Here is a 12,113-nt window from a genome sequence, read left to right as displayed (position 1 = left end):
ACTATTCAGCTGACTCGAATAGCGAGTAATCGAGTTTGCGAATGAAGACGATTGAGTTCTCTTCCGGTTTCGATGTATATGGAGAGACCCGGGAATGAAGGAGCGTCAATCGAAATAATTGTAAAATCGAAGTTGGCTTCATTGAAATTTCGCTATATATATTTTATTTATATTTCTATTTTTTATTTATATGTTTATATTATATTTATATTTATAATTTTGTGTATAACTATATTTTATGCATTCGTGTATTTTCATCTTACACGGCTGCTTTATTCGAAGCAAATGTTACGGAATAGGTATTATCGAATTTTCTGTGTTTCGAATCGCTCTGTTTTATTTCTCGTATCGAAACGATCCGTTTATCCCCGAGATATTCCGCGAAGACTGGCTCCTTTTCACAAAAGACAGCGTTCCGTAACATCTATCATAATAATAATAAATAAAAGGCCGATTCTCGCACGTGACGACACTGGCAAACGTAGATTCAATAAGAGAGATAGGTGTGGTAAAACGAGATTGAATGTAGTCGTAACTGCCGGTCTAATAGCCTCTGACAGATACATCGTGTATATTGTGTTTTTATGCGAGACAGTATACGAGAGAAGTATTTGATCACGGGATATATAAACGAGAGAGATCGCAAAAAAAGAGACTAGACAGAATTGATTCCGCTCGCGCGTGCATTTATTGCGTCGTATAGAAAAAGAATTACATGCTACAAAAAGGAACCTATTTACTTTTAATTACGCGCGTTATTATTACAAGTACGAATAATTAAAAAGCGCAAACGTCGAACCGCGATTATTATAATTTCGCAGAATTAACAGCGCTCAATTATTAAGACACTAAGATAACTCTCTGTCCAACGGAGTGAGACACCCGGGAGAGAGCAGCGCATAAATCTAAATGCATATTTAAATATTGAACTGTCAGGGATGTTCTTGGCGCGCACAATTGTGTCTCTCAATAGGGATTCATCGGCGACCGCGAGAACCGCAAATGGAAAACGGTCGTAAAAAGCACTTCGAGTTTAGCTGCTCTCCACGTATTGATTGGCAGCATCGGCGAGCGCGATCCTTCATCTTGAACGTCGTGTTGTTGCTGCTCGATAGAAGTTTCTATAGCAGCTGAAATAACGTTTACTCTAATTTCTTATGCGTTTTCGCAAGGATTATCGCGGGGATTTCACCAAAAATCTCGATTGCTGGATTTCTGGACGCTATCACGTATCATCTCTTCCTTTTCCTGTTAATTCTTGTTTGAGGTGTGAAATTTATGTTAGTCGGTTCGATTAGCTTCGAGATACATATCGGTTCCACTCTCGTTTCTTTTCTTGCACAAAAATACGTCAATGTAACCGAACTTGAATTAATTAATTGCGTTAAGATATAGGTATATTTTTATTTTCTTTTATTTTTCGTTTTTCCAACGATTGTTTATAACTGTTAATACAATTGGATATTTTCTCTAAATGTTAAAATATATCAGGAATAACAAGATACATGTTGATTTTATTCTCTTTTTTAGATTAGTTTTTTATATTAGTTTAATAAATAATTTATATATATTTTTGAAAAGATACTAAAACATTTTTCGCGTCTCTAAAAATTTCAAAAATATATATTAAAATGTTTCTATATTATGATTCTATACAGAGAGACTTTTCTCTTAGAATTTACTGTAAAAAATCATGGTAATTGTGAGACAATATAAAATTTTATAAGAGAAAATTTTATATTTCTCTGATTAATATTTACCACACAAAAAATATTAATATATAGTAAAATTAATCTTATTGCGGTAGATATTAATATTTTTTATTGTGCTAAATATTTAATCAGAGAAACTTATAAAATTATTTAAATAGAAATAAAAATTTCTATTTAAAAAGAGAAACTTCTAATGTATAAAATGACTCAGTTTTTTAACGAAAGATATAGCAAGAAACCGTTAATTAATATGATAATAATGTAGACCAGCAAATGTGTTGTTGCATATGCGATCGATATTAATCCGCAGGCGGTTATTATTAAATGATAAAGAGAAATTGGAGAACATCTGTCGGATTGGACACGCATGTGTTCTCATAAATTCGCCTGAAACAAGACTCATCGAACTTGTAGTCAGGAAGGAGATAAAGAGATGATTCATCATCAAATATCTCACACACACACATACAGATACATGTGTATATATGTATATATGTGGAGCATTCTTTCATGTTTTAACCAGCGCGTTATACGCATTTACATATTTGAGTACAGATTATTAGTTAATTAATGGAGTAATTAGATAACGATAATGATTACGCATGCGAATATCGAGCTAAAGATTTCGTATTTTGCATAATTATTTAAATTACTTATTGTTAGCGATTAATTAATCCAAATTTCGAATTTAAAGAGAAAAATATAAAATACGGTTTATATATCTCGGATTTTATAATCTTTCTAAAGAAGATGACTACGTTATACATATAACAGAATGCACCAAATGAACGACTTGTTCGAATTGTCTAACAAATCTGATAATGCTAATGATAAAAAATTGCACGATTCTCATCATGGGAGGAATAATAAACAATCTGCAACGTTATTTTTTTTATATTCTTTTACAAGACAGACTTGTCAAATTGTTAAAAAGAGAGAGAAAGGGATTTATTAGATAATCTTTTTACGTTTATTTATAATCATACATATAAATATGTATATGAGTAAAGGAGTTATTTTCTATCTCTCTTTCTCTCTGGTGCATTTTTTAATTAGATTAATGTGAATTAAAAATCATATTTTTAGGAATACTCTTATAAGTATATTCATGTCGTTAATACTAGAAGTTCTTTACATATATATTTATTTATAATCATACATATATAAATATGTATAATAGTAAAGGAGTTATTTTCTATATTTCTCTCTCTGGTACATTTTTAAAATTAGATTAATGTGAATTAAAAATCATATTTTTAGGAATACTCTCATAAGTATATCCATGTCGTTAATACCAGAAATTCTTTACATATATTTATTTCTAATCATACATATAAATATGAGTAAAGGTGTTATTCTCTCTCCCGCAGGTGCATTTTTTCAACTAGATTAATGTGAATTAAAGATCACATTTTTCGGAATACTCTTATAAGTGTATCCATAACGTTAATACCGAAATGGTAATACCAGAAGCTTGTTTTCCCTCCCATTTCCGCGAAAGCGTCAGAGCTTAAACCGCTTTGCGGGAATCCGCTTGTGCAAAACGCAACGTGAATGTAGAGACAGGATCGACCGAAATTCAAGCAAAGACCGCATATCACGCGGCTAGGATCCCGGGATGATTCGATGAAATCGATCCTCCCTCTCGCTAATACGTAAAGCGATGACGAATGATGCGTTATCGTTCACGGTCGATCAATCGTTATCCATCTTTCATCGGGAGAAGATATATATCCGTCTATATCTGTCACCCGACGACGATGAAGAATTCGCGACGCGGGCCGCGAATTGAAAATTATTATTTAAAATTAGACATACGCGGCGGAATTACGTCCGTCCTGGAAACCCAGTTACTCGGCTCGGGAGAGAATCCGAAAATCCACCCTCCCAGTTTCTCCCTCAAGTTTTGACGGACCGGATTTCCTAGAAAATGCGCTCACCACGCAGCAGTTCTTGTCTACAACAGGCACACTTCTCGTTTGATTCCCTATTTTCGCGATTCGGGTCATCGTCGTCATCGTCGTTGTCGGCATATTACTCCAGCCACTTCGCTTTTGTTGCAGCAGCAGGGAAGTCGAAATTGGCGTTCGCGCGAAGAACTCGAATAATGCATATAATATAGGGTAGTTGTATATAGGAGCTACGAGAATTTTCAGCGAATTCGCAGAGGCAAAATCGATATCCCTCGAGGGACCAGGTATACCGAATTCGCGACATTATATATAGAAGAGATGCGGGTTCTCTCTTAACGAACCGAAATCTCCCCGGATTGCAAACTGCGCCGATCTACTCCTCCTTCTCTCCCGCTTCTAAATGCGGATAATAATCGAGAATATATATCCGTTTTCGCGCGCGAAGACCGAACCGAGATGATTTAAGATGCACACCCGGGATTCGGGAAGCTCCGAAAAATATACGGTATTCCGCCATTCGTGCGCGGAAAACTCGAGAGGAGACCATCGAATTTCTCGAGTACACGTCATCGAGGAAGCGGGCTCGAAATTCGATTTAGCGCGCGATATCTCGATAACGATATCACGTTTGCTGTCGCGCGACTTCTTCTTTTTGTCCCCCTTTTTTCTTCCTTTTCTCTGACACTTTTCTAACGTTCTATCGCGCATCTTTGTCTTCATTAAAGTCGGGCGGTTTATTTGTCGCCCACGCGTGTATATATATATATATATATATATATATATATATATGTATGTATGTATGTATGTATATGTATGTATGTATGTATGTATGTATGTATGTATGTATGTATGTATGTATGTATACGTTCCTTCGCATGCTGTTTCAAGCTGCTGCTACCCGTGATAATCTTAGCGCACACTTAATTGGACATCGCCGAGGGAGAGTGGTACAGATAGGTGCTTGTCGCAAAGTGCTGAGTTTGCCGGTAAGCTGGTCTACAATGTCACAAGCCATTTTCCCCGGGTCCTATATAACTTCTACACGATGCACTTCTCCCCCGGTGCCTGAGCGAAATCGAGCGACATCGATATTCGTCAATCCATCTCCGCGCGAATATTATTGTCATTGCGGTGAAAAATCTCTACCCAGATTTACTTGCGCAAGGTGGCTCGATTCTATTAATTGAGAGGCAATTTTTTCTGTTGGAATAGAAAAATGAGAAAAATGTTTATTCATCGTTTTCGTAAATATGTACGTTATTTTTCTACTGTATTATTTTGTTTTTGTTCTTAATATCAATTTGCGCTCGCACCAAAATTGTTTATTATCAGAATCTCTTTCTGTACACAGAGAGAATTTTCTCTTAGAATTATTTATTCTGAAAAGCATGGTAATTGTAGGATAATATGGAAATTTATTAGAGTTTCTCTCTCTCTGATTAATATTTACCACAAAAAATATTAATATGTACATAGCAAAATTAATCAAATATTTTATATCTTGTTACGATAGATATTAATATTTTTTATTGTGGTAAATATTAATCAGAGAAACTCTTATAAAATTCTTATTACCATATTGTCCCACAATTGCCATAATTTTCAGGATAAATTCAAAGAGAAATTTTCTTCGTGATAGAGAGAAATTCTAATAATAAATAATTTTTCTGTCCGAAAATTAATTATACACATATATATATAAATTTTTTGTATAATTATTTTTGTACTTTGTTTCTTAATATCAATTGTGCTCGCAATCAAATTATTTATTATTCGAATCTTTCTCTGCAATAAGAAGAGATTTTCGAATAGAACCATTTTATTGCGAGCATAATTGATACTAAAATTAAAAAAACAAAATATATATAAAAATACAATAAAATATATATAAAAATTAATTTCTGGACGCGATTGCATGTATTAATTTCCGACCAGAGGCACAATATAATCCACGTAACGTTCGCATCGCGCGTGTCGAAGAGTCCGTCTTGCATTAGTCTATGGTCGGCGTGGTTTAATCGGCGGCGAGGGAAGACTTCCGTGAAGGTGAAACTCCGAAGAAGGGGACTCCAAGCGAGACGATGACGACGACGACGACGATTCCGACTCGCTTTCGCGTTGGTGCTGCTGCTGCTGCTGCTGCTCGAGCGAGCGAGCGTTTAAGACCTTCTCGAGCCGAGGATCCAGTTCGCGTCGAGCCAGCAGCTGGAACAGTTGCTCTCGTCGAAGTCGTCCTCGTTGCTCCGCGCAAAATCGGAAAAGCGCGTCGAGAGTGCGTGTTTATGAGCCACAGATGCTGATCGCGTTGGGATTAATTCACGGGAAACTATGCTGGTGATTAGCGCCTTGAAACAGGTCGCGAACGCCGCCACAAATGCGGTCCACTCGGCCACCGGTAATGTTACCGGACATACTTCCGGTGAGTCGATTTGACTTTTTTTTCTCTTTCTACACTCCTCGACAAGATCTCTTTCTCTCTCCTCGTAATCGAGTTTAATTCTCCTCCGGTTCGGCCTCGACGAGACTGATAGCCTCGCAAAGTACGATATTTCTCAACGTTAATTTCTACGATAAGCTAAAATTATCCGAATACCTTTTGCAACGAGAAAGAGAGAGAGAGCGACCGGATTCGTTTTAATAGAACGAGATATTAAAATTACAAACCACGCGATATACATATATAAGCGATACGGAACATTCAACAGATACGTTTAAGGAGATGTAACGATAAATCTGCACAGCGACAAATATATCGTCGCTTCAAAGCATTTAAAGCTTGCGTTCTACATTTGTAATGTAGAATAATCACGCTATATATACGAGTGGAATAATTTAGCGCGTTTTCTCTCCTCTCTCTTTCTCTCTCTTGCTTTTAAATCTCCCTTTTTTCCCTCACCGTGGCTACTTATTTTTTTTTTATATTTTTTTTGGTTCAATCTCCGCGAAAAGCATACGCGAGCTGTATGCACATTTGTATTCGCGCAGAAATATCGCTTGCGCAAAATGTAAAAGGTTACACGGAGGCGCGCGGCCAACAGACCTCTATAGGTTTCATAAGAACGGTACTACGGTAACTTTCCTGCCACGCCTAATGTCAAGATCGTAACGTCAATCGACATGTAGATCATTCCACATCATTGGAAGAATAATACACCTTCTTATTTATTAAATAAAAAAAAATCCGCTCCCGCAAATCGCTAGCTTTCCAGGGATCCTCAGCTTCGCGGGAGGAATTACGCCTGAGAAATTATCTATCACATGACAGCTTACGAAATAGACAATTTATAAAGAGAGAAGGTTCCATTTTATTCCCTCTAAATTGCCGAGCGATCGTTCGTTATATCAGTTGTTAAAAAAAACGATATTCGGTAATTAAATTAATCCGTGTGCGAAATCGAAGGTTTTTTTTATCGCGTCTTGTTAATTTTCATCATTTTCCACGTATCAAAAGTCGATTAAGAGCGCAGTTAGACAAATGCCAATTACTCTCGGGCATATTCGCTTATGCGAGGCGTAATGTGGCCATTATAGGTGACATTCACCGGCCACATAGACGTGTTGAGTGCTGATGGTAACGAGTCACTATACAGAATTTACTAGTGCACTAATGTTTCTCTTAATGAGAAGAGAACCTATACACGACAAATCTCAATGATTTTTTAAAAAAGAACAGGATATAATCAAAGAATAATGAGGCAAAACTCAACGACGTGTATCTTTATTGTATGATTACATGTTGTTTTTTTCTTTCTTAATTGATGCGTTGTCGCGAATAAAAAAAGCAATTAATCGCAATTACATTTCTCAGCATACGTATTTGTTTGCGCGATAATGTCACTGTAGTGTCTATTATCGCCTTCTACACGGAGAGAATTTTCTCTTGGAATTTACCCTGAAAATCATGGTAATCAGAACAATATGGTATTGGAAGAATTTTATAAGAGGATTAATGTTTATCACAATAAAAAATATTAATTTGCACATAGTAAAAATTAAAATTGAACATATTTTATATTTTATTAACAATAAATATTAATCAGAGAAACTCTTATAAAATTCTTCCAATACCATATCGTTCCATGCACAATTACTATAATTTTCAGGATAAATTCTAAGAGAAAATTCTCTCTGTCTAGAATCAGAATATAGAAATATTTTAATATATATTTTTGACATTTTTTAGAGACGCGAAGAATGTTTCTATATCCCTTAAAAATTACAAATTATTTATTCAAGTAATATAAAAAATTTGTCTAAAAAGGATAATGAATCAATATGTATCTTGTGATTCCCCCATGATTTTCAGGGTAAATTCCAAGAGAAAATTCTCTCTGTAGAGATAATAAACGCCAACCCAAGGTTGATTCTTGAAGAAAGAAATCAGATTTAAAGCGTGATTTCTCGGCCGTGTCGGAGTAATGCCGATTCCACGCGTGTTTTATCGTTTCGTCTTAAATCTATCAGCTTTCCTCGTCATTAGCATCGTATATTGGTATAGTAATCCTGGTTCGGTTTGTCACTAACCGACCGACCGAACGGCCGCGGATCGAGAAACCGAGTGAGTGGGATGTACCTCGTTCGATGACCTCGCGAGCGAGAGGCGAATCGCTCTTCTGAGGTTTTCACCAATACCTTAGAAAGTTTCTCGACAAGCCGCTCGCCGTGGAAGACGTGCGTAGCCTTGAAAATCGTTCGCGGTACATATTTGTCTCTCATCTGTCAAACTCAATCGAGAACGCAGAGAGGCATCCGGATGCATTTTGCTCGCGATTTGTCGTTGACGTGTCTGAAAAGTTCCGAAATCGACGCGAAATTCCCGAATCCTCCCAGAATGTAAAACGAGGGGGACCTTGAGATCGGCATGTAGGATTTTTATATGAAGAGCCTCCTCTTTTCCCATGTGGGAAAAATAAATATCGCTCGGTAGAAGGATGTATTTCCATTTATAAATATTAATAGCGTATATACACTGCGTGTATAATAATATGCAATGGGAACATTTCGCGTGTATTTAAAAAAAAAATACGATTATTTTCGGAAAATGATGATTGTTCGAATTATTTGTTCGAGGATGCTCGACGTTCTTATACAACTTGCACGATATTTTTTTTCTTTTTTTTTTTAACGTTTCACTCCACTTTCCGCGATCGCCTCACTGTCCCGGGTGCTCACTGGACTATTACGTACTTTCTACTGCTCGTTACAGATAATCAGTGGCGAACAACAACCTGCCATCCGCAATGCAAGCGGTTCGTTAAAGTGGATTTGTAATTATAAGAGCCGCGATTAATGCGAGATATTTAATCGCGCAAATTTTTTAATTAAAGCGCTCGAGTCAAGCGTTTCGAAGAATAAATATTTTACAAATCTCGCATAGATAGATAGAGATATTCTCCTTATATTTATCTCTCTTTCTCTTATTAGAAGAGAAACGTGCAAGTCGACGGTATGCGGAATGCATTTCTGTCATATTGTATTCCATGAATTTAAAGTCGCGCGTTTGCGTCTATCGTCAACTTTAACATCTGACATAGTCGGATCCCTTCTGAGAATGCAATCGTGGTTATTTCCCGCCTCTGTGTCTCGGTTATCATCACCAATGTCAAAAGTCGCATGTCGCTATCTTATCGCGTTTCCACGACAGGATACAAAAACCGTAGAACTCGACGGTTTTGTTTGCAGTCGCTGCATTCATCCTAAACTAATAAATCTCGATCATGTCGCGATTTCTTCTACTCCTGTCGCAAGTTATCCTGATACTCTCGACGAGAGTCTCGTCGGAGAAGAAGGAACCGACCTGTCAAAACATGGACGCTTACAACGTTTGTTATTACAAAGGAGTGCTCGTCGAGGTTACGCAGCGTCGCTTCGAGAATCGATTGTACATCAGCGACTTGGACCTCCTGGCGATTCGCGAAGACGCCTTCAAGAACGTGACGGCGACGCATTTGTATCTAAATCAGAACAATCGAATATCCGTGCTAAAGAGAGGATCCTTCCGCGGCCTGCCCAAGTTGGAGCGTCTCCACTTAGACGACAATGTGGTGTCGTTGTCGGAACACTTGTTCGCGGAATTGGGACACTTGCAGTCGCTGTCCATGGTCTTCAACAGGATCAATTCGATACCGAGGGACTCGTTTGCCGGTCTGTCGAGCTTAATGTGGCTGTACCTGGGTCACAACGACATCCCGGCGATTGAGGCGGAGTCCTTCTCGAATTTGAATCCCGGATTACTTTACCTGTGGCTCAACAACAATAAGATCGCCCGCGTGACCCCGGGTTCCTTCGCCGGGTTAACCGAATTGAATCGCCTCCATTTGGACTATAATCAACTGGAGAGCTTACCGAACGCTGCTTTTCGAGGATTGAACAAGTTGGAAGATCTCTACCTAAATAACAATCAGATAACAAGCGTCCCCGAAGCACTTCTCCGTGACCTAGTCGGTCTGAAGAGACTCTATCTTCAACAGAACGAGATCAGCACTCTCGAGCCGGGAGCGTTTCAGGGGCTGTCACAGCTGGAGCGGCTGCGATTGGATGGAAACAAACTGTCTCGCATCGCAGCCGATACTTTTACAGGTCTCGTCAAGCTGGAAGATCTCAATCTGTCCGATAATAACATCCACGCGATAGATAATGGCGCTTTCGCTGATGTCGTCGAATTGCGGAATCTTTACTTCAACGGCAATAACGTCACCGAAATTGATAAGAAGATTAGCGGACTCCCATCTGAGGTTACTGTCGTCTTGGCGCTTTAGGGATTTGTTTATATCTCGACAAAAGAATACCTCCGCTACGACATGGAGAAAGAAAAATAAATCCTTTTGTTTTCATTATTCGCAATTTCGTGTCTTATACACAGGATACTAATACGTCAATTTTATACCTTTGTTATATCGAAAAAATAAATCAAAGTTGATAGAATCCAGGTCAATTGTACAATAGATCGAATAAGCGAGAATGATGATTTTTTTCCGCTGTAACGTTTCGAAGCGTGTCTTATTGGAAACTTATAAGAGGAAAAAAGAAGCGAAATTGTATGTTGTACCTAGACACATCTCCTCACCTCTAACAATATATTATATATATATATATATATATATATATATAATATCGCGTCATATATTTGAATCAATGCTAAGATTCAATATCGCGATGTCGCTACTTTCAGACAGTCGAGATTTACCTTAGACGTCTCTCCTTTTCTTAAGGTTCTTTTCTACTTATTGAATTTCCGCGAGACTCAGAATATTTTCGGAGATACACCGAAAGAAGAGACTCCGTCGCCTCCGGCGGATTTTGTTACGCTCTTTTCACATCGCGGGCCTTGTGTCCCCGGCGAGACTTTCATTACCGAGATATCCTTCTTGAGATTCTCCTGACGTCCCCTTGGAAAAGCATTTCTATGAATCCCGGCGCGCAACGCCTTACGTTTTGCCTTATACTGAAAAATTCTGCTCGTAGAAATTCTGATTCTGATGAAAGATTATTGTGCGAAAATTGACATTGCCTTGAAAACGGAAGAAAAAAAATATCAATTGTTCGATCAATCTTGTAGTTCTTTATTTTCTCGTATCTAACAATCCGAGAGTATAATTTGAAGAAGAAAATCTCTGGAGGGAAGAAATTAAAATATTAAACACACCAAGTCGCACCATCGAGAGTAGCGCGTAAGTTTATCTCGCGGTAAGTTTCTCTCTTCCTTTTTTTTATTTTTTTTTAATTTCACGTCCGGTCATATAGTCTTTCGTTTGTCGGAAAATCTCTCCCAAAGGGCAGAAAACCACTCGGGTACGGACGAAGATACTCCGCGGATATTTTCCGCAAAAAAACTTTCAGGCGAAAAATCTCTTTACCGCGTTGCCAGGATTGCCTCTAGTAATGAAACTCTACGAGGAAGGAAGGAAAGAGATGCTGAAGGAACGAACATTATAAAGGGAAAAAAATGAATAAAATAAAACACGAGATGCGCGATGAAGAAGAGATTCGCTGTTGCGAATTCAGACGACAATGTAAAAAGCCTTAGGGGGATGCATAAAAGAAGCAGGAATTTCGTGAATTAAAAGTGGAAAGCATCAATTTCCGCGTTTTTCCACGTAGAAATTTCGGTGCGCATAGATATGCGCGTGCGATTTCCGCGGAGATGAGGTAGAAGCGGACGCAATGCACGCAGAATACGGCGTGCACGTGCGAACGGTGTTGAAGAGATGCCAGGGAGAAGAGGGGATGTAGGAGGTTTGAGGTCGCATTGATTTTGTCTAGACAGGGTGGAGACTGCACTCTCGTGGTGTCGTTCTTCGCGTTCACGGTTTGGTATGCCTCGGTCGTCCCGGCGTGGTACACTTGTCGATCGGGATGTTCTGTTATTTGGTTCTCGCCGATGGGAACGCGAAAGAAGAAACGTCGCTGTCGGGTCATCCGTTCGATAGAAATTGAGCAAGAATTAAAGAGTAATTATTAAATAGCCACGTGTGCGCGCTTTTGTTAA

At 38.2% G+C, this 12,113-nt stretch overlaps 2 protein-coding genes across 3 annotated transcripts in view; both read left to right on the top strand.

Moving 5' to 3' along the window:
• The window catches only part of Btk29A (tyrosine-protein kinase Btk29A), a 30,799-nt gene that overhangs the window by 14,826 nt on the left and 3,860 nt on the right, over positions 1-12,113 (top strand). The gene's annotated exons all lie outside the window — the stretch shown is intronic.
• On the top strand, positions 9,287-10,549 carry LOC114940241 (uncharacterized). The gene has a single exon (XM_029314799.2). It carries the CDS (start codon positions 9,343-9,345, stop codon positions 10,381-10,383), a length of 1,041 nt encoding a protein of 346 aa, XP_029170632.1. The 5' UTR covers positions 9,287-9,342; the 3' UTR covers positions 10,384-10,549.

This window comes from Nylanderia fulva, unplaced genomic scaffold (assembly GCF_048542155.1).
Source record: "Nylanderia fulva isolate GAGA-0341 unplaced genomic scaffold, ASM4854215v1 Scaffold16, whole genome shotgun sequence".
In the NCBI taxonomy this organism is placed as follows: Eukaryota; Metazoa; Arthropoda; class Insecta; order Hymenoptera; family Formicidae; genus Nylanderia; species Nylanderia fulva.
Note: the sequence above shows the minus strand (reverse complement) of the source record. Positions and strands in the feature narration are given on the sequence as shown.